The sequence below is a fragment of the Pectinophora gossypiella genome, chromosome 24, assembly GCF_024362695.1.
Source record: "Pectinophora gossypiella chromosome 24, ilPecGoss1.1, whole genome shotgun sequence".
Lineage (NCBI taxonomy): Eukaryota > Metazoa > Arthropoda > Insecta > Lepidoptera > Gelechiidae > Pectinophora > Pectinophora gossypiella.
This window is the reverse complement of record NC_065427.1, coordinates 7,708,858-7,733,367: the sequence shown is the minus strand read 5'-3', so window position 1 is coordinate 7,733,367 and position 24,510 is coordinate 7,708,858. Positions and strand designations below refer to the sequence as shown.

The following is a 24,510-nucleotide window of genomic DNA, read 5'->3' as shown; positions in this document are numbered from 1 at the left end:
TCGCTTACCATAAAACGATGCCACTTTTTAATTTTATTTTTTACATTTTAAGCATTATGTACATAAAATTGGTACTAAAAAGTACCGCGAAACACGAACTTGCGTTCGAAGTTGTAAATTATATGATTTTTTTAATATTTCCAAGACTGTACCTACTTTATCATTTAACAAAAATGACAACTGACATTTACTATGTATAAATAAATTAAAAAACGGTAATAAAAATTGCGTTGTTTTATTTTAACAAACCCCCAAATATAACAAACATGCTTGTAAATAACATAAACACACAGTATTGGAAATGGTGACATGAACCGTTTCGATTACGGTTGAAATCATAACATAATAATAGTGCATAAACAAGAGGGTATCTTGACTAATTATAATACGAATAAAACATACTACATTAAAAATCCAAAGTTTTAAGAGGGTAGATATAGGAAGTGTCAAAAGGACAACATTAAACGTCAATTGCGAGTGAAGGACAGCACTATGTCAAACTAATAAAAAAAATAGTGACATAAGTTCAGTAATTTCAGTATCCAAAACTAAATAGGGTAGACGTAAAAACAATGTAAAAAGATAGCAATATTCTGTAGGTGTCATAACACCCCGCTACGTCACACATTTGCACAAGAAAGAGACGACAGTAGTCGCTGTCAAAGTGGCTTACAACTACGGAGAAACATATAACTGTCTCTTTCTGATACGTATGAATATTCCATTTAAAAACAAGACAAATATAAGGTATATTTAGTGTGTAGTCTGTACGTGTCATCCAGTCTGCACAAGACAGAGAAGGGGATAGAAATATGATAGGGACGCAGTAACTAACTTCACACCTCTTCACAACTTATGAGTCCCTGGTACTTCAAACCCGAAATCGCCGGTGCCGTCACGTCAACCTTCGTCAACCTTTCATTCTCATTTTCCACCGTTTTGTCCCCTCAAAACAAGCGATTTCGAGTTTTGAAGTACCAGGAGCTCATAAGTTGTGAAGAGGTGTACCGTTAGTTACTGCGTCCCTATCATATTTCTATCCCCGTCTCTGTCTTGTGCAGACTGGATGACAAGTACAGACTGTGTTGCTGTCCCTTTCATAAGTGCACAAGATTACATTACCTTCTTGTTTGTCTTCTTTTTTAAATGGAATTATTATACGTATCAGAAAGAGACAGTTATATGTTTGTCAGTAGCAGTGTGCCGTCACGTCAACCTTTCATTCATTTTCCACCGTTTTGTCCCCTCAAAACAAGCGATTTCGAGTTTTGAAGTACCAGGAGCTCATAAGTTGTGAAGAGGTGTACCGTTAGTTACTGCGTCCCTATCATATTTCTATCCCCGTCTCTGTCTTGTGCAGACTGGATGACAAGTACAGACTGTGTTGCTGTCCCTTTCATAAGTGCACAAGATTACATTACCTTCTTGTTTGTCTTCTTTTTTAAATGGAATTATTATACGTATCAGAAAGAGACAGTTATATGTTTGTCAGTAGCTGTGAGTCAGTTTGACATCTACTATTGCCGTCCTTATCATTCGTTCTATCGCCGTCTCTGTCTTGTGGAAATTGAATTATTGTTGTGGTCCCTTTCTTACCAATTCGTACTTTCTATCTCCGTCTCTTTCTTGTGCAAACGGATGACGTAGAAAGGCAGTGTGACACGTACAGACTATATTGTTGTCCCGTTTTACATGACAGCATTCGCTATTTCTACCCTCATTTTTAAAGGCTTTTACTTTCAATGTACTCGGACCGCATAAGTTGTGAGGAAGTGTGACGATTATTATTGCCGTCTCTATCATACTTTTTATGCCCATCTCTTTCTTGTGGAGACTGTTGTCCCTTTTTCACAGATTCTATTTTCTATTCCTTTCTCTATCTTGTACAGATTGTGGGTGGCCAGGGTGTACATACTTTGTGAAGCAGTGTTGCCATCATTTTGACTTATGACGTTTGTCATTGTTCTTTCAACTTGTTTCTACACCTACCGACTTTTATGTTTTGGATTCTTAATAATTGTAAGTTTCTAAATATACCTACAGGTGCTTTATACGCGGCAGACTTAGTTTAGATACCCACAGTATTTTTTTAAAGCTTCATATTTTGAACATATTGTTATTTTGACAGCTCCAAAATAAAATAATACAGAAAGAGATAATAGTACATTGTTCCGAGGGAAGAACCAACTACTATCGGGTCTTATTACACACGATTTGGAAATTGTCCTTTTACATACAATACCTGTAAGGAATATAGCTAAAATTTTTGTGATAGAGCCTAATAATTAAAAAAAAATTCGCGCGCGATTGTAATTTTTTTAATTTGTTTATTCCCTTGGGTTATTTTTTTTTTATTTAAATACATACAGCCACGCTAAGCTCCCATTACCACTAGTAACATTTTGCCGCGAACTTGCTTTTGACATGTTAAAATTTAAATTTCGAATGCGGGCGGTAACCGATTTTTTCATGAACTATTCATTCCCGCTTACTTTGTACGACAGTTATAAGGCAATTTCCGAGTATACATGTATTAAAAAAATAATTTGCAATGTAAAATTTAGTTTATGTGTCACTACTATTGGCAAAAATAATAAAAAATGTAGATCGCACGATACACGTTAGGACGTTAGCTAACTTTTGAGGGGTGACAAATAAAAAACAAGAAGCAGTACTTAATGGCCGTCAGAAAATAATACATATCGAGCTTTGGGAAGACACAATGGGATTTTTCGGCTTTGTAGAACATCGATTCTGTAACGTGACGTTTTCTCGCTGATCGGTCGTTGAAAGCGGCCCTGGATTTTCGAAAAGAACATTAAATTAGAATCTATATAATATATTATGAAACAAAGTCAATACTTCAACACCATACCTTTTATTGAATGTCGGCCGCCTTACCTTATCGCGAGATGAACTAAGTATCCACACCTCACCGGGCTTTCTGTTAGTCCAACGTGATAGGTGAGCCGTATCGCCCTCTATAACGGTCGAGCCAATTGTGTAAGTGAAAACTTCATTTAAGATAAATTAATAACTCGTTGGTGCAAGTCCAGTACCGAAGTTCAAACCGGCGCGGTGCTCCCCGTTCGAGAAGCCAGCCGAGGAACCAAAGTACCACAGTGACTATTAATAAATGTGGTTTTAACAGCTCCTTGTAAATACACGATTGTTATAGTTACGTCAGCCAGATACGACGTTTTATAAAACCGAAACTAATTGTTATGTCTTTCCAAGGATTGGTGTGCATTTTTTCAGCCAGCTACTGTAGATACATTTTATAAAGCGTATTCAATTATATTTCATTACAAAACTTGTAATTGTTACATAACAGTCATTCTAAATATACGTAATTACATTACAAAATTACCTATATAAATATAGCTTAAGACAATTATTTAAAAAAACACATGATATTGGCATTAATTAGTATTACAAATTATACTAAAATAAATTCTTTGTAACCAGTACAAACGTCTCTAAATATCTTATGTACAAACTTAGAAATGAAAATGATAAATTATAAAATAAGTATACTTACCTCGCAAAGTTAAATTATAAGTCAAAAATGTACAACTGTAAACATTGTGTCAAAATTGATTTTTATGATGGTAAAATATTTAGTGGGGATTTATCAGTCTTAGGTTTGCCACACTGGTTCGGCTCGGCTCTCATAATGTAGAAAAAGTATCACTTATGGTTACAATAAAACAATGTATGTCTTCTTATAGTCAAAACCTTGTAAGCGCCTGTTTGAAATGTCACATTCTGCGGGCCTAGCACCGTAAGCACGCGACTCTTTCTCGCCGCGAAAAAGATCGTCTGTCTCTTTCTGTGCAGTATTGTGAGAGAGTGACGGGTGACGTATGTCGAGGCGAAAAAGAGTCGCACGCTTACGGTGCTAAGCCCGCTAATGTGATTTTCATCAATAAAACCTCCGGGTAAAAGAATGAGGGACTTGGGACTTTTCAGGTTACATCATCATCAGCCCATTAACGTCCCCACTGCTGGGGCACGGGCCTTCCCTATGGATGGATAGGGAGATCGGGCCTTAAACCATCACGCGGGCCCAGTGCGGATTGATGGTTATTAACGACTGCTAATGCAGCCGGGACCAACGGCTTAACGTGCCTTCCGAAGCACGGAGGAGCTCGAGATGAAAAACTATTTTGTGGTCACCCATCCTATGACCGGCCTTTGCGAAAGTTGCTTAACTTCAACAATCGCAGACCGAGCGCGTTAACCGCTGCGCCACCGAGCTCCTCCTCAGGTTACATACATTCTTTAAAAATTACAAAAATGGCGTTATTCAGCATAGCCTTTTGTTATTATGATTAAAAAAAAACTTTTGATGTATAACCTGTATTTATACATCAAAAGAAATCGTAAGCGCCTTTTTTGTTGTTGTTTTAATGACATCGTAACGAATACTGAGTGGGATGATTCATACCATAATTCTGATGGAAATATCCACTTGATATCAACTCGGAAACATGGTCTGAATCATCCCTCAAAGTTTTCGTTACGGTGTTACTAACACCCTGTGTATTGTATGTGGTTTCGACTATAAGGTAACGATACTATGTCCGTTAGCATTAGTACAACTCTCGCTCATATCCCTAACGGGGTAGACAGAGGCACAAGACAATTTACAAACACTCTCCGCCTTATTACGAAATGAAGACTAAACATAACACTAGGTTTAAAAGTCTGCGCCACGAAAGGCTATTGCGTTGAATTACTGACTTGTATTGACAAGTTTCATTAAAATCCGTCGACGTCACGTTCTTACGTGACATGTAGGACCTACATTGTAGGTACTATAATAAACCTGTGCTCCGTTTATCAAAACTTACAGGTCCTGTCTTACAAGAAATTTTCTTGTAAAAATTTTCGTTATTACAAGAATGTATTTATCAAAACTACGCATGTAAATAACATGTTACAAGTGTCAATATATATTTCTCAAGTATATTTTACAATCCCTGTATTTTTTTTTTTGATAAAAGTAATTTACACGTACTGGTAACTTGTAGCTTGTGAACGCATAAACTTGTAAGATTTGATAAACACGGCACTGGTATTATTTTTAGTCTCTGTTTTATTTTTAGGTGGTTTTAGTATAACCCTTAAGCGATAATATTACATAATATTAGGTCTTAAGTGACAATCTTTCGAACCGAACCATACATACATACATAAACTCACGCCTATTTCCCACCGGGGTAAGCAGAGACTACGGAATTCCATTTCCATTCCCGAACCGAACCAACCAAGTGTATACTCCTCTTTTAAGGGAATTCTAAGAACATTACTCTATAAAATTTCACCTACAGTTTTCTCCAAGAAAAATGTCAAGTATCAACCTTATTTTTCTTAGCAGAAAACTGTTCGCCTAATATCTTCATAACTTGCGCGTGAGTTTTACTGCCATCTTTGAACGTACTGTAGTTTTCTTTGACGAATAACGCGAAGTCGTTCGGACCCCCCTTTCTAGCTGGCGTTGAAACTATAACTCCGTCCTTTTTCTTCTTGTTGACTATAACTTCGAAGTGGCCGCGACAATAACCGCAGCATTTCTTGGTAACATCTATTGATTTTGAATGGCGTTGTATGCTGGGGAGGAATAGAAATTCATCATCATCATCACCAGCCCATTAACGTCTTCACTGCTGAGGCACGGGCCTTCCCTATGGATGGATAGGGAGATCGGGCCTTAAACCATCACGCGGGCCCAGTGCGGATTGATGGTTATTAACGACTTTACTTGTGTTGCTTTACTTCAACAATCGCAGACCGAGCGCGTTAACCGCTGCGCCACCGAACTCCTCAAATAGAAATTATAAGTAAATAATAGCATACAGAAAAATAAAGAGCCCTATTAGCCCAGTTGGAAGAACGCTCGACTGTCACTAAAGTCGCAGGTTCGAATCCAGCAAGGGCTTAGGCCCGTCTCTCACAGGGTCCGCTTACCTAACCTGAAGATTTGACAGGTCCGGTTTTTTATGGCGAAGGGGAAACCAGCCCATTACAGGTAAGGTTAGGGTTTCTTCTCTATGTTTTCCTTCACCGATGAGCAAGATGTATACGTCTGTTAAGGTTAAACGAAGGAAATTCTTTACAGCGCCATCTAAGTATATTGTTTCAACCAAACTAGGGATCACAAAGTGATTTTTGTGATATGTCCCCACCGCGATTCGAACCCGGGGGTCCGGATTGTGAGCCCAACGCTCAACCACTGGACCACGAAGGCCGTTATTCTTATTTTATGAAAGTGTAATTAGTACCTGTATCCGCATTGCGTGCACTTGTAAGAGTACTTGTAATGTATCTCCATGTTGTGACACCGGGAAATCTCGCCGAGCTCCGGGAACACGCGGAGAGCACGCGTTGCCCTGGATAATATAAATATAATTAATCTTAGGTTGACGGTACGGCTGGCAGAGGAAGACCTAGAAGGACGTACATTGACCTCAAGTTCGATTCACAACACCAGAGCACGTAAAGTCATGAGTAATATCATGTACCCCATTTTAGAACCCAGTCGCACTATCGTATTTGATATTTAATAAGACTTAGGGTTGAATTTGTCGAAACAGTTAATGTGACATGGTTTCAAAGTGTATATGACGTGGCCAGATCGTAGAATTGATCATTTCATGATCTGTTTGACCATTTCATGAAATGTCCAACTTAAGTTGACCATATCGTTGAAACGTCAATGTTTAATGATATTTCAATCAACGTTTGGCCATATCGTTAATGTAGGCGGTGTACATGCTATATGCTGTAATAAAAATGCGAATAGTCGATTAATTTCTTAGTATCAAAATTATGTACCTATTCGATATGGAAAATTGTACAATCACATTGATTCATCGATTATAATATCAATCAAGTTTTTAGTATAATCGACACCAGCGCCACTATCGGTAGATAATGCTACTAATTTTACGATTTGATTGCCAACATTTGGCCATATCATGAAGTAATCAAGCATTTAGTTGTTCATATCGTTAAACGTTTTGTGTTCATTGATCTGGCCAATGAGCGTTAGGCTCACGATCTGGAGGTCCGGGTTCGATTCCCGATGGGGACATTGTCGAAATCACTTTGTGAGACTGTCCTTTGTTTGGTAAGGACTTTTCAGGCTTGAATCACCTGATTGTCCGAAAAAGTAAGTTGATTCCGTGCTTCGGAGGGCACGTTAAGCCGTTGGTCCCGGCTATTAGCCGTAAAAACACCTCCACCAACCCGCAGTGGAGCAGCGCGGTGGAGTATGCTCCATACCCTCTCCGGTTGATTGAGAGGAGGCCTGTGCCTAGCAGTGGGACGTATATAGGCTGTTTATGTATGTATGTATGATCTGGCCAAACTACATCATGAAATATGACCATTTCATGAAATGATCGAGCACATCATGAAATGATCAATTCTATGATCTGGCCACGACATAAAATATACATATTGGTACTCGTGCCCTCACGTACCACTTCTTCCAGAGCGGGCCGTGGCCAGCGCGCAGCTCCCCGTCCAGCAGCCAGGTGGCGGCGTGGCACAGCTCGTGCACCAGCGTGTCCCGCAGCCGCTGCGGGCCGTCCACCACCTTGCTGGACAACTTGACGCTCGACGTGCGGATCCTGTCGCCGCTAGCGTTCTTTATTAGACGGTTTGTTGTTGTCCTGCAGCATACATAAGTAGTGTAAGTTTATCCTGTAAATGGTCCCTGTCATTTTCTTATCCGCCGAAAAGGAAAGGGACGGATAATCATCCGTTAAATTAAGAGTTGTCAATCGACAACTCTTAATTTTAGGAAGAATGGGTAAACGAATGAATAACCCGGGCGAATCAAAAAGGTATCTCGCTGGTATGCAAACCGTTTGACGTGTGCTGTCAACTTAATTCTGTCGGGTTATTGGCCAATGTAAAATGTTTAGACGGTTGTTTTAGATTTGTGCTTAAAATTGACGTGTGTTCCATGAATTTTATGCTTGTCGATTACCCGTCCCTTTCCTTTTCGGCGGATAAGAAAATGACAGATATAACTTAAAGTAAAATTTGATGGTGTTTACAGGAATTAGCACCAATGCCTTGTAAATTTGTGTGCAATAAAGTGTTTTTATTATTATGTTTGTCATTTCCATACGTCGGGACTATGGAGTCCCGGACTTTTGGAAGGCGTGCGTGGGGCCGAAGCCAACACGTAGAGGCCCCTTAAGACAATTTAATCTAAATGTGATGTGACACCAACCGGCGATTATCCCTGTATACACTATGGGAGTGCACCCAAAGACAATCCCCGGTTCCCGTAGAACTATTGCAGACTATGGGAACAAAGGGATTATTATTATAGATTGAAGCTTTAGTATCAATTGTTTAAGTAAAGTGCTTCTTTTGTGTGCAATAAAGTGTTGTATTGTATAGTGGAAGGAAGGAAGGAAGGCTATTAGCCGTAAAAACACCTCCACCAACCCACAGTGGAGAATCGTGCTGGAATATGCTCCATATCCCCTCCGGTTGATAGAGGGGAGGCCTTTTAAGAGAAGTTTCATACAAATTCTGCCAACTCTTAGGGGTTTAATTTAGCAAAATCTCGCCTGTAAAGAAGCTCCCCCAGCAATTGTATTTTCTAAGATTTCGTGATGGACGAATCAAGTCATTCGGTTTTATATTCAACATGATTTGACACTTAATAAGACACGACGAATTTATTAAAAACATTATAAAAGGGAAGCTACAAGGAAAGAGAGGAAGGGGAAGACCAAAAAGAGCTTAGATGGAACGTAGCATGGAACAGATTAAAGAGAAGGTGAACGTCGTGTCTTATAAGTGAAATTGGCCTTTGATGGACAAGAATGGAGAATGCTACACCGACAAGAGCGTGGCTCTTAAATTAATGATGATGATAGAAAAGATATTTACCCAGCAGTGCTCCTAAGCTTGGTGTCCCAAGTGATGCTCATGTCAGCGTCCAGTTGGTCAGCAAACACCTTGCTGTTGAACTCCACGAACAGTCGCCGAGAGAGTTGTTCGCGGAGTGTCTTATAGTTATCGTGGTATTGGAGGGCTTCTGTGTGGCAGCGCCAGGAGGGGATGTTGTCTGGAAGGTTACAGAGTGAGAGAGATTCATATTTGAAAAAGAATATAACATCTTCTATCGTGTTGGTTGTGAGGTGGTATCAACCCCATTAACCATGGTGTCAGGGTTACTATTGAGCCGCCAAAAGCCCCTGACATGACTCATGTAACGACTACTTACTTACATCAGTAAGTAGTAACCGAGACCAACGGCTTAATTTCGGACATTCTAGTGATTAGCCTGTAATGTCCTAACCAAACTAAGGACCACAAAGTGATTTTTGTGATATAGCCCCACCGGGAATCGACCCGGGACCTCCCATATCGGGATCGGGGATATAACATAGCGCTCGACCATATCCCAAATATGGTAGTCAGAGGAACGTCCATCGCGAGTTGAAGTATCCACACCTCACGGAGCTTTCTGTTAGACCAACGTGATAGGTAGTGAGCCGTATCGCCGTCTATAATGGTCTAGTCAACCGTGTTAGTGAAAACTGCACTTAAGATTAATTAATAACTAGTTCGCACCCGTTTGAGAAGCAAGCCGGTGAACACAGTGACTTAATCCCTTATTCACTAAAATTTATAATGTTGCGATTCACTACTTAATTATAATATTTAAACAAAATCTTCTACTTCAAGGCCGCGAATTAGAGGAGACGACAAAAGAGTAGCATTTCAAAAACAGTTATTCCAGGAAATATAAGCAGTTGAATGTGACGTGTTTTTATTAACTCTCAGCCCAGCATAAAAGAGGCAGTGTTTTACATAGGAATTATTCATCATTACTAATTTAAGAGCCACGCTCTTGTCGGTGTAGCATTCTCCATGCTACTTTATTAGGGAAAAATAGAGCAGTAGTTTCCCTCTTGCCTTCTGCTCTGCAGTACTCTGTCTGACGCGAGTGGGATGGTGCCCAGAGTAGTCTATTTCAAAGCCGTACTAGGACTCCTGTCCTCCACCTCTGTATAGTACTGACAGTTGCTGCTGCCCTCTGTCAGGTTCCAGGTTACAGTCCCTGTGACTCCCCTCTTTAGTAACTATTAACACAAAATATAATAATATGTAAAAACTTACCAGCCAAAGATCCAACAAAACTCAGTCGGTTTATCTCTGGAGTCTTTGTAACATCATTAATAGCCTTCACATGAACACTTTCTACCTTTCTCGTCAACAGTTCAACGTCATCTTTCATAGTTTCAACCAACTCTGTTACGGACATTCCCTTCTTTTTCTTGACCGTTGTACTTGCATTTCTAGGTTTGACCGGTTTCTGCCTGGGTATATCTGGGGTACTAGGTACTTTCTCAGTGTATAACTTCTTTTTAGATTTTTTATTGTCAGTAACGTCATTTCTGGATTGTGATTTTGTATCTGAACCGGTTAAATAAAGCTTCCTGTTTATTTCCAAATGTTTTCTGATATTTTCTTTGTCGCTATCATCATCATCGTTAAAGTATAGTTTCTTTGAAATTCCTTCTATGCTGTCGTACTTCTGCTTTATCGTTTTGAATAATGTAGGTATAGATTTCCATGTTTCTCCATACAAATCGTTGAGTAACTTTTTCTGAGAGTGTTGTATTGTTTTCATTGTACAGTCTTCTAAAGACTCGTTGGCTACGTCTCTTGGAGTAGACGGTATGGTTTTGTATTTCGGTGTAGCACATAATATGCTTTGTGCTGGCGACCACCCGCCGATACTTGGTCGAGACTGTGTGACCGGTGAGGCATCTTCTTTTGAGCAGTTGAATGACACCTGAAAATAAAGGTTAGCTGTTTCATTTCTAATTTAATTGTAATTCACGTTGTGGGAATAAAAGTATCAATCTGATATTAAAAACAGCTGTAGTGCTATTTTGTTGAGCTAGATTTGTTTCCCCATTAATAACTTTAATTGGTTATCTTAATTTATTTAGTTATCATGTAGCAAACCTAATATAGAGCCACCTAAGCCCAATCATTTCTTATGTACTTTCATACCTAATTGTTGAAAGCTTGGTTAAGCATGGGTACTCAGTTCATGTTGTGATGGATGTACCTCTGTCACCCCATTTGGGAATATGACATGAGCTCATGTTATGTACATTGAAGTGTAGTACACTGGATTCAATTGGGTAAAACTAGTTTATTTTCTTTCTTATAGAAATGTAATGCTAGGCAGTACTTTAGTCAACTTTTAGCAAAAGGAAAGAAAACAAGTAATAAGAAGAAAACTGGGGAATTAAAAAGGCCACATTGAAGCAATTCATCTAAAAAAGCAATATTGCTTTCTTTGATGAATTGCTTCAATGTGGCTTTTTAACCCACTTATTCAAACATGTCATCATATTGTAATGCAATTTTTAATGTTGAAATACTAAAGTTAGATTATAATAAACAAAGCCTGGAAAAATTTGCTACCTTAGCAATAAGGAAATAAAGTTGTACTACCTAAATGATCATAATTTTTATTTCAAGTGCAATAGTTTTGTAATTGTACTTACGTTGCCAGCCTTACTAGGTTCCTTGTCAAATATGACGTGTGGGAGATCATCACACAACTCATCAGAGTCATCAATAACTATGGGAGAGTAAATCTTTGGACTGGATTGTAACTGAAATTAAAGTTAATAGGTATATTGTACACCTGTTGCACACAGTTACAGACATATCACCAAAGTAAAAAATACAAATAAATAGTGACAGGGGATTAAACTAAAGAACAGAGAACTATCTATAGCCTTATAGTGAAAAAACCTCTTAAATACCTTATAAAATTACATCTGAATATGATTTTTGTTAACAAAACCTCGCAAAAGATATGCTATTTTCAATCTAGGTGTCAATTTGTGGTGTTTATTTTTACCTACAATGAAATTAAGTCATGTTGAAGATAATCGCACCAGAATGTGATTTTTCAAAAGGGTGGTTACATTAAAGGTTATCATGACTGAAAATCCAGGTCTTACATGGATAATGATAAACTTAAAGATTTCTGAAGCAGAATGAATAGATTCTTAAATCATGCCCTTTTATAGGTATTATTTACTAATATCATCTTCACTCTACTTTTATAATACTGCAAACTGACTGACCAATGAAAAGGCCTTAGCAACATTAGACCACACTTTAAGTCTTTGTTACTTACTAGTGGTTAGATTGATAATTATGAATATTTAGGACACACACACATCTTAAATTCGAAAACTAAATGAACTTATAATTCTCACATTTTAGAGAAAAGGTAGGGTAGGTACTCACTTTCTTTGGAAAATCTGACCTAAGCCTTTCAAAAGACTCGTCAAGAATGATGCAGTCGGAGCTCCGATTTTGTTTCCTCGTTTCTTCACTGAATATCGGCCGATTTTTCTTCAAAGATAACTTCAGAAACCCTGGAAACCCAAAACCATGGTACAATTATTTCGACTGTAAAAAATTTTAGACTAAAGTTCTTTATTTCACACTTACGGTCTCTACTTTTTAAGGCGTTTTGTCTATCCATTTCAGTGCTTTTTTAGTCGGGAAATATGCAAAAAATATTAAATAAATTCATGAAATAATTCAAAAAACTCTTCGGCCGTTACGTTTATTTGGCGATTTTGATTTTGACAGTTCTTTAATGTTTTGGCGGCCATTTTAAAGTGTTAGTGTTGCTATAATCAAAAAATATCAAGATTTCGGATTACATGTATGACAGCTTTATATTTATAACGCCCTCTATCGTCTAACGTTACCACCACTAGTTCATAAATGGGGCAATAGATGGCGTAGTACAAGCAGTACTTAGTTCACTAAATTATCAATAGATGTCGCTGATTAAGATTCTTAAAAACAACACAAGATGGCGCTGTTGAAGTTAGTTCCATAATATCACAATAGATGTCGCTGTTGAAGTTAGTTCCATAATATCACAATAGATGGCGCTGTTGAATTGAGTTCCATAATATTTAACTAGATGGAGCTATATCAACTAAATGAATTAGAAATAATTTTAAATTGACTTCAAGGCTTCCTAAATGTGACCTTAAAATCTCTTAAACACTTTCACGCCCTTTGACTTAAAATCCCAGCTGCACTTAATGTAATGGCGTTATGGAGCCTTCGTTTAGAAGCCTTTCATTGTGGTCTTGCGCAAACACTGCACGGCCGAACAAGTGGGTCAAGCAAGACGCATTTACATTAGGAAATAAAAATAACTATAGGAAGATGTGCACAGATAGTTTTAATGTATAATTCATGTGCCAATTTTGTATTATTGTATACTTTGTTATGCAGACGTGTATAGTAAAATAGGCACGCGCCTTAGTTTTGTTGCAGTTAAACTTGCTTACGCATGTATTTATTCATGTATTCATATAATGTGTTTTCCTAAAATAAAACTTAAGCCAATGCAATTTTAAGGCCTCACGTGGACTTAGGAATGTTTACAGAACAAACTCCACTTGTATTTTCAATTACGCAACGTATGAACATTCATTTCTTCACACTTGGTGCAAACCTTTGTTTATGGATCATCTTTATGATCCGTCGTAGCTAAACCTTTATAATCTTTGTACAGTTCTTTTGCCTCCATCAATTGACACGCCATCTATCTATATAAGGGTCTTACTAGTGGCGTTAGTTTACGCGATGAACTGAGGACTTCGCCAGAATGTTTCACTTTCGTTAACGCTTAGTTATTATCCGTGGTAGGTAATCCTGTTCAGAGTGTGGCGTCGCCTCAAAGAATTTTATACTTACAGTCTTTTTGGTAATGCAAACTTTTTGCTCTATCGAATATGTCATTCATTTAGAACAATATTATTTTTATTTAGACGGACCTATTATCCCATAGGAGAATGCGTCACTTAGAACCGTAGTGTCCCTGGTCGAAATCCCAGCTCGTGTTCTAAACCACTGAATTCGACTTTATGACAGTTAATTGACTATCACGTGGTTTCCCGGTTTAGTGCCACATAGTATAGCTGGCGAGGATTGAGTGTACATTACATACATCTCTGCCTACTCTTTCAGGGATACAGGCGTGATGGTATATTTTTAAAGTTATTTAGTACTCACTCCTACGGGATATAACGTAGAACCCATGCCCAGGGATACGGGTGAAAAACCTCAACGGTTGCTGAGGCAGAGATGGGCGCCGTACGGCGGTAAGGAAGAGGCAAGTCACAGGGATGTAACCTGCTACCTGACTGAGGGCAGCAGTAACTGTCAGTACCTACCATTCAGAGGCGCAGGACAGGAGTCATAGTACTGCTTTGAAATAGACTACTCTGGGCGCCATCACACTCGCGTCAGATAGAGTATTGCGGGGCGGAAGGCAAGACGGAAACCACTGCCCTATTTTTCCCTTAAAAGTAACATGGAGAATGCTACAACGACAAGACAATGGCTTTTACATTAGTGAGTAAACTCACTCATTCGTATAGGGAAATACAATTACGCTACGTATTAATCTTTGCTTGGGTATTTACAATATAGATTATTCAGTGTAAACCACGACTGATAATTGTGATTCAATATTCAATCCTTACATAACCTATACCTACTTATTATAACAAATCATATAAGTATGTGACTTATACCTTGATACATCAGGGTTGTATTGTATTGTAGGTTGGGCAGACATTATCGCTCACATTTCCGCAAACCTTTAAACTTATTTTTTTTCTCGTTTTCCTCAACATAAAATAATAAGATTATGTTTTTGTGTTCTGCATGATTACCGCGGCGTGTAAGCGTTCATCATGAAGTTCTCGATTCTTAGTGCAATAAAATATAATTAATTCTATTCGTACAACTATACTTAAGAATAATTTACGTTTTAAAACCTATAACTTGTGAGTTTAGAGCCGCCTTTCTTTGTTTGACTGGTGCATTGGTGAATAGCGACCAGGTCATTTACGATTGCAAACACGTGGAGTTGAGTATAAGTACTTCGCACGCATGTCAAGGAACCTTAAGATAGAGTTAGGTTGGTGTAATTGGTATATACCTAATAGATAGACAGGTACGTAGTATTATTCCTTATTCCACCTTTTTTTTTGTAACGAAGGGGAAATCCTCATGGATACCTCGCCACCCGGGGGAGTGACGAGGTTATGTCGGACTTTTACCGTCGGGAAGCTCCGGGATCTCTAACGAACGCACCGGTGCTTCCCTCGCGCTTGCTATTATAAGCGCGTCCCGGGGTAGGTCCCCACCCCTACGCCATCCCAGTTTTACGGCAATGTGAGGCCATGTCATATTGTCACACAGTCGCCTCTTACGACAGGCAGGGGGTACCGTAGCCCTATTCTTCGCCCGGAATTACAGGGCGGTCCTTATTCCACCTAACCTAACGGCCTCTGTGGTCCAGTGGTTGAGCGTTGGGCGCACGATCCGGAGGTCCCGGATTCGAATCCCGGTGGGGAAATATAACAAAAGTCACTTTGTGATCCCTAGTTTGGATAGGACATTACAGGCTGATCGCCTGATTATCCGGAAGTAAGATGATCCGGGCTTCAGAAGGCACGTTAAGCCGTTGGTCCCGGGCTACTTAGCCTAAAAATGCCTCAAACAACGCGTAGCAGAGCAGTGTGGTGGAGTATGCTCTATACCGCCTCCGGTTAATTGAGGGGAGGCCTGTGCCCAGCAGTGGGAAGTGTATAGACTGTTTATATGTTAGGTTATTACTAAGTATAATAGCGACGCACTAAAATCCGGCCAAATTGTGAATGCCATCTGCGTCAAATCTACAATAAGTCACATCAAAAAAACCGCACTAACTAGGGCCTTTGAAATCGTGAAGTGCAATAGTCATAAGTATGTTTTTTTTTTGCGTAGGTACTCCTTACACCGCACTCATAGGTTTTTCTTAGGGAAAATCAAAGACCATTTACTTGAGGAAAGTGTTAAAACAATTTAATTTTCTACGCAGATTTTCCTCTTGATAATTCTCCTATGCACGTTTCAGAGCATAATAATGCTATTAATATTTATGATGTGCTACAGAAAGAGCATGTTTTCCGGGCAAGTGGTGCACGCTATCTGGGGAAAATCTACAATAAGTCAAGTCAATAAGAATTAAGCGTTCAGTTTCCCATCAATATGTCCATAAAGGGTTCATGTCCACTAACATTATGGACCATTACAATACACGTCCTTCTACACGTGCAGTCTGTGGACTGAATATACGCGGAGTTCATACAGCGCCTTGAGAGTTCAATACAATAACGCGTTCAGGGTGCTGTTTGGGCTGCCGCGTTTTTGCAGTGCGTCAAAAATGTTTGCCGATCACAATACAGATTGTTTCTTTGCAATTATTAGGAAGAGGTGTGCATCGCTATTGAGGCGCTTACGTTCCAGCTCAAACGGCATTCTGAGCGTGTTGACTGATAGGTGGGACTCCCCACTGCTGGGCCACTGGATGCGCTTACATACTGAAGTGGACTTGCAGATACCGGTGACCAGGCGGTGGGAACCTGCTTATTAGTAATGTGTTGTGTTAATGTGTACGTTTTCTTGTTGTTTATAATTGTCGAGCCGTGTCGTGTGTAAATGTTATTTTATTTTTATCGTTCTATTACTAACACTAGATTAAGTTGTTTATTGCTTGTTACTAACCACTATGGAACATGTCCGAAATAAACTCTTTTTATTTTTTTTATTAATACATCTTTACTGCCATTGTCTGCACACTTAGTGGCTCCACCCGGCTTCACTTATTTATTACGAAACAGGATTTTTTGCTAAGATAAGTAAATCAAATCAAATCAAAAATATCTTTATCCAGTAGGTGACATAGTTAGTTACACATTAAATCGACATTTTTTACATAATAAACGTCTCATTTGCCTAAAACTACCGCAGCTTCTCACAACCTGTATAGCTGCTTATAATTACTTACAAATTAGGTATTCTTAAAAAAATATTGAATATAATAATTAAAAATGAATATTAACATTGAATTGATTTTATTTATTGGTTTAATTTATTTTGATTTTATTTTTTTAATAAGTATTGAATTTAATATTTTATTATATTGAGTTTTGAATTATTAATATGTTAATAAATAATAAATAGTAAAGCGACTCCGTGACGTCTCTATGTTCGCTCGCGTTGGTTGAAAATTTTTTGACAATTCTCTGATTTTGACAGAATGTTTATGGTCATTGGCGGCTATAGGGGAAAGTTCAAGAAATGCAAGTTTAGAACTCTTTTGCATTAACACATCGGACATTTGGTTAGACTGTTTATTTTTTTTTAATAAGTAAATTGTTATATTTATTTTATTTTTCATTAAAAACCGCTTAGAAGACAAGATTACAACTTGCGGTCTTATCGCTGAGCTGTAATTTAAACCAGGCAACCTCAAGACGAGAAATTAAGAACGATGGTCAAAATGTTATTTGGTAGATAAATACCTTTTTTAGACATGGTACCTAAAAAAAATCTTTATAGACAAAATCGAACTGTAGACCGTCTGGTCCCTAGACGGGGTCAACGACACCTTAAAATGAACCTAGCCAATACTGAAAATTTAATTTTTATTTTCTTGTCCCACAAAATCCAGCGCCTAAGGGTATCGAGCCTGCTAATTCTAATATCGGTTTGAGTATAACCATAGAATAAAGAATAATACTTCGTGTAGAATGGCAACGCCCCGCCCCGCACCAATCGTATCGGACGCTAACCTCACCCCCTCTGGGTCTTAGTTTAGTCACCTAGGACACTTCATACAAAAAACTTCGTTTTTCACAGACACTTACACTTACTTTGAGCTTACATGGAACAGATTAAAGAAAAGGTTAACGTCGTGTCTTATAGGGAAGTCAAGGAATTGGCCTTTGATAGACTGGAATGGAAAATGCTACACCGACAAGAGCGTGGCTCTTAAATTGATGATGATGACTACAAATTGACGTTATCGTACACGCGCATTTGTGTGTGTGACATATCCATACGATTGAAGATCAAAGACCGGGGGTGAGGTAAACCTAGCTCAGCCGCTGGTGGGGAGCGGAGAGTTGTCGTTCTATACGCAGTATTCTATGTCTTAGTGTTAAACGGCTGCCACCCGGTAAGGAGTGAGGGGGAGGGCAGATTTTGTCTCTGATAAGATTTTCGTATAGAGTGTCCGAGGTGTGGAATAATACATATAATATTATGAACACACTAACAGACAACTCGCATCAGGGGGGTTAAAAAGGCCAAAAGCAATATTGCTATGGTGATGGGCGGTGGGATGATCAACTGTCACCTCGCGGCTCACCATATCCATCTTAATTCGTATCAAAAGCCCATGTAACTTATCATCAGATTATTTGTGGCTCTGGCCACCCCATTACGGATTACGAGCGCGTGTTTGTGTATGTATGAGAATCGTATTGCTCAAAAGGTCATACGCGGTTCGTTGCCTTCTAGCACTGAATGTCACCTCAGATGCCTATAGCAATAGGTACACCTCTAAACTAATTTCACTAATAAAATATTCTATCAATTTTAACTTATCTTGGAGTCTAGGGACTTGTTTCTCTACAAAGAGAAAATTTAAATCGAAAAAAATCTGACTCAGATGGGACTTGAACCCGGAGTTAGTTGAGGCTTGAGCCCGCAGCTCTTGTCAGCCGAGCGTGTTAACCATTACACCAACAGGCCCTCCTCCTGTCTATGCGAAATTCTTTCTATCTATGTATTTGTCATTAAGCCGTCTTGTGTCTTTAATTTAGAATGAATAATTTCGAACACTTACATTTCATTTCATTTACCCATAACACATAGAATCACGCCTGTGTCCCCAAAGAGGTAGGCAGAGGTATTTAGCATAATACTACATTCCTCGCGGTCTGTTATGTTTAAAGGTGCTGATAAACTTGAGCATTCACTTGTAAGGAGCATTTGTGCGAATGTTACATCACATCACTAATATAAGAGCGCTCTTGTCGGTGTAGCATTCTCCATTCTTGTCTACCAAAGACCAATTCCTTCACTTCCTTATAAGACACGACATTCGCCTTGTCTTTAATCTGTTCCATGTAAGCTCTTCTTGATCTTCGTATGGAGTATAGCCCTCTATGGATGTGAAACGTGGACGCTGACGCAGAAAGACAGAGAGCTCAGAGAGACTCGGCCTTTGTAATGTGGTGTTAGAGGAGGATGGAAAGAATAAGTTGGACAGAAAGAGTTACTAACGAGGAAGTGCTAGTAAGAGTAAAGGAAAGAGGTAAATATTGCGAATGTTACAATACGAGAAGAATACGAGAACATTTTAGCGAGCATTCTATCGAGCGTTCTTGCTCATGAAAACGTTCCTAGCAATGTTTGGCTCTATGCTTGGCTCGGTTCGTTGTTTATTTGGACAAATATAAAAACGGCGAATGCTCGATGTTCTGTTACAAGTGAATGCTCAAGTTTATCAGCACCTTAAAGGTGTTGGGACCTTCGCTTTATAAGTTTCGGTGACAATAGATGGCGTATATGTAGCCACACCGGTCTGCATGACAACCGCACGGCGCGCGGCGCGAATTATATTGAGTGCTTCGACCAATAGCCGTTTGATGTCCATCTACGTAGATAGCATTCGTATCGTTTATTGGTCCAAGCGCTCGATATAATTCGCGCCGCGCGCGGTGCGGTTTTTCATGCAGACCTGGCTGGTCTAGATAAACTAAGCTAAATGAGCTCCACGTGTAACAGGGGGACGGTCGCATTACACCACCCTTAATATTCCACAGCGCATTTATACCCTAGCTTATGTCACCAAGCGGTACATCACATCCGTATATGAATAAATATTCACGTTTGACAAAAAGAAAATAATAGGATAATAGGAAAAGGATCTTCTTCTCTTTATCGAAAGAAAAGCTTTAGTACGATCTACTCTGAACCAGCGCGCGTGTATGAAACGATTGATGAATATGAATGAAGCAAGAGAAGTATGTCAGGATCGAAGCAAATGGAATTCCATAGTCTCTTACTCCGGTGGGAAATAGCGTGTGTTTATGTATGTATGTATGTGTATGAGATAAGCAGAAATTATTTTTTTCGACAATTCACTTTTTATTTTCGTGTGAAACATAGTAATCAATGAGTACACGTTCACAATCACAAGTCTCCTGTTATTTTTCTTACGTGACTTATTGTAGATTAGCCGCAGATAGCATTAACTACTTGGCCGGACAAATGGGGAGCGCTGAGGGCTCTCACCCGGTACAACGTTTAAGACAACAGCCCTGAGGGTGCCCAGTTGGGCGCGAACCTCGGCACAGGGCGTCGTCTGAGAGGAAAAATATTTGAAAGAATTAATCGTTGATTGCGATAATTGCTGTAGGGGTCGGTATCGGGGCAAACCAGTCTCTAGGTTGCTCTATGTAGTTGTTACAAAAGCATCCCAAAAATATTGCATTGTTAACTACTTAAATAGTTTGGCAATGACTGCACGAGTTCAAAGCTTATATAAACCCAAACACGAGTCGACCATCATCTGTACTAGTATTATTCTAGTGATAGACTTTGTTCAACGGCCGATTAACAGCGTGTGGCGAGTTCGAATAGAGAAACATTACTTGATCAGTGTTGACAATTGCAACATAACAATACCTTTAAAAAAAAAGGTTATAAAAATATTAATTCTTTACTTTTATTTTATATTCATCGATCTCTCTCTTAGGCTCTAGACAGACGGACCGCATTTCGCCTTCGGGCAAGTCTGGGGCCAGGAGCAAACCCATCAAAAGTAAAAAATAACCCTTAAAATAGCTCCCATGCAGCATAGAAGCAAGACATAGTATCATACATAACATAGCATCACGCCCGCATCTCTGAAGGGTTAGACAGAGGTGTCTAATAAAAGAAAAAGCTTAGTCGCTTATTCGCTACTAATGGGGTCATATGCCATTGAAACTCGCGGCTGACACTACGGCTCACCCTTGCCCTTCGCCACGCGCATGCGCAAACAAAACGTGGCGACAGCCATAAGATGGCGAACGAACGCGCTGAAAAACGATTTTTCACCTCCCGGCCTTTCTATCTGCCTTTCTGGAGAATATATTTCTACTACCTCGACTAGTTACTTGACGTCGGTGCAAAAGTTTGTAGTTTGAATTTGATTGCATTAATTGAAGTGCGGCAGTGACCTTGTGCAACCATTCTGTTGTGAGCCCGTTTCGTAGTGCAGTTGTAAGCGTAGAGGGTTCTAGAGGGATTGGACTCAGCTGTTTTGAAAAATCGAATGATGTGTCTCGTTTTATGTCTAGTCTGACGTCAACCATCGTAGTGGGCACACGAGACCCCGCGATGTAATGGTGAGTGCACAACCGGTGGGAATGTATAGTGAATAGAAAGTAGTGTTTTTTTTTTTCTCAAAGTGAATGCTTAAGTGTGTAGACCGAAATAGTCCGAATTTGATTTCATAAATGTTGCACATTCTAGATTGGCCGTTTTGTGTTTTTTTTTAGAAAATGTTTAGTGTAAGAATGTGTGAAACAAAAAAGTTATCATTAAAAAACTACGAAATAAATAGTGAAATCAATAGGGTTGTCGCAACCCCTATTGCCACGTGGTTCTCGACATTGAACTTGCTAGAAATACATACGATTAGGTATTTTTTAATAGCGGGTGAACAACTATTGCATTATATAAACAGTTATTATAATCAAGTCATAAATAATTTAGGTAGGTACCTATGTTACCTGTTAAAATATCTCTATACAATACAGGTATAGCTATAATACTACTTATATACTTACCACTAATTATTTTGTATATGCATATGACCATTAGAATATATATATTTTTAAATCCTGCCTACTTACTGCTGATATTCGAATTGGCGCAATGTATTTCACAATATGTTGCAAAATATTTTCTTTCCATTGAATGACTATTTCAATGGCAATAGAAAACTTTTATAAAGAGCATTTCCACTATATTTTTTCTTGTATAATTTTTTTAAAAGTAAAACAGGTACATAAAATCTTCAGCCAAGAGGTAAAAAGTATTTTTTGTTGTTATTTTACAAAAAAAATATCAGTGCCTGATAAAATAAAATAGCAATTGATTATTTATATTCACTTATATACATTTGTTTTTCATTTTTTAACAATAAAATGTGGTCAGAACAATTAGTTAGTAATAAATAATAAATGTACAACAAAAAGAAAAAAGCCAAAAAGATATTGGCAGCGGTGGGATTCGAACCCACGCCTCCGAAGAGACTGGTGCCTTAAACCAGCGCCTTAGACCGCTCGGCCACGCTACCACTTGTGAGTCGTGATGAAATTACCAATCACTCTAATTTAAACATTTTTTATGAACCATAGTCGAGTCGGTGGATTTATCCATTAAACTGTTAGGTTACGAAAACATTCGTAATTTATTACGATTGATAATCATACTAATATTTGATTTTAAGTCGGTAGATAGCTTTTTCTTTGATGGTTTGGGAGTACCTATAAGTAGAAAAACATTACAATGACTCATTTGACTATTAACATTATCAATTATTATATTAAGCATATCGTAAGCTGGTAAACAAGTGATTCAGAAAGTGGATACCGTAGTAACGTCACTAGGGACCGCGAAATTCCATTCTTTGCATTAAAAAGTCAAGAGATTTTTTATCATTTTGATATTAGGTAAGTACCAAAAGTAAGAATTTGGTGGGTGTTCCGCTAACTTTAAAGTTTGGGAACCACTGCAAATGATTACCTTAGGTACATCTAATTATTGCAATTCATAGCTACGAGTAGGTTTACCTCACCCCCCTCGGTCTTACTTTAGTCTTCAATCGTATGGCGTCAGACGTCACACACACAGATGCGCGTGTACGATAACGTCAATGTGGGAGTGTAAAACGAGGTGTTTTGTATGAAGTGATAATATAGTAATAAGTCGGTGGATAAGAAAATGACAGGTATAACTTAAAATACTTTTTTACTTTTTTATGGCCGAGGGTTAAAAGATGTATGTGGATTTGTAATACGTTAATACTTGTCTTGAGTCCTGCTCTGGCCTGAATGTACGAACGCGTGCGTACCAAATATTTATTATTTATTAAATATCAAACAATGATCATTGTCCCGAACCCTGCGCAGGGGCAGCCCCGACAAAATATTCGTTGTTTATAAAACAATTGTTGAATTTGAGTTTCCTTTATGTTATGTTATGCGATACGCGTGTGTTTGTATCATCGGCATTATTTCAACTGACTCGTACCTACCTAATCGTTTTGAGGAAAATAATTTGTGAGGAAGGAAGGGCATGTATGTACGATCTTGTATGAGCTATTGTTGGTTATAATACTGGATGGGGCCCGATTAAAACATATCTTCCGGGCATGTCCTAAAAAGTAACAAAGGCATTGTCACCTATCTAACAAGTTAAGTGGCACGCTATGGCAGCCGTTTTCACGTCATTCCCGCTCATCAAGTTTCGTATTAATTTGTAACTATATTGACAGAGAGAATTGCTGTACTTTATTATGTCAACACGGCCATGTAAGGGTTGCGGAATCGGGCACTCCCAAGTACTCCCAACCCACGTCAATCTCATATCCTACAATCTTTGGTCTTTTGCAAATATAGAATATACTTAACTTTATTGCACTTAACAATTAGTTACATCATAAACAAGAAATGGACGTTTACAAGGGTGGACTTATCTCTAAGAGAGATCTCCAGAAATATCTAGTTAGAACTTACGTAAGTTGGCGACATACATAAGTTCTAACTGCATATTTGCAAAAAGACAAAAATACGAATCCAGCACAGGCCTAAACTCATGTTTGGATCATAAATGATTATCACGTGCTCAGCGGTGAAGGAAAACATTGTGAGGAAACCCACATTCCCGAGAAATGCATTTTCGGAGGCATGTGACCCAACCTGTATTGGGTTGGTTTTCCCTTCGCGGGTTGGAAGGTCGGACAGGCAGTCGCTTCTGTAAAAAACTGCTGTTAGGTAAGCAGACCCTGTGTAAAAACGGGGCAATGCTAGGGAGATGAATGATGGTAATGATACCTATTTGATTTCCACGAGTATGAATATAAAACTACCCACGTACGAATTGGCACAATTTGATAAGTATAGCTGAAGGTATACTTACCTACTTTAACTGCAACAACACTGAATTTAATTACTCATTTACATAATTTTAAATTTTTATTCTCGGTTCCAAAAGAAAGTTAACCTTATGTCAGTTGCGTTTTGTTTTGCTTGAAGATAGTAAGTAAACGCATGGGGACTGTTGCGTTTTGTTGCCAATTTTTTAAGGTGTTTCGGGTGAATATGAAATTCTGATTACTAAATAAACACAGATCTAAAACTAAAGAAAAACATTTTCTGTTTTTTATTTAACTTATTTATGAATTTTAATAAAGAAAAACGTAACAATAAGTCCGACATTTGATCACGTTTTTGTATGATGTCACAGTGTGATTTTTCATACAAATTCCATAGGAATTTGGTGTTATGA

General features: G+C 38.6%; 1 protein-coding gene and 1 non-coding gene across 2 annotated transcripts; both read right to left on the bottom strand.

Moving 5' to 3' along the window:
- Positions 1-219: 219 nt before the first annotated feature.
- Positions 220-12,653, bottom strand: LOC126377923 (uncharacterized). The gene is made up of 8 exons (XM_050025980.1): positions 12,529-12,653; positions 12,322-12,452; positions 11,565-11,675; positions 10,159-10,837; positions 8,923-9,100; positions 7,491-7,682; positions 6,288-6,395; positions 220-5,616 (listed from the first exon to the last, which is right to left on the bottom strand). Exons 1-8 carry the CDS (start codon positions 12,560-12,562, stop codon positions 5,355-5,357), a joined length of 1,695 nt encoding a protein of 564 aa, XP_049881937.1. The 5' UTR covers positions 12,563-12,653; the 3' UTR covers positions 220-5,354.
- Positions 12,654-22,215: 9,562 nt separating this feature from the next.
- Positions 22,216-22,297, bottom strand: Trnal-aag (transfer RNA leucine (anticodon AAG)). Its single transcript has one exon. It is a non-coding gene; the product is annotated as a tRNA-Leu (tRNA).
- Positions 22,298-24,510: the final 2,213 nt, after the last annotated feature.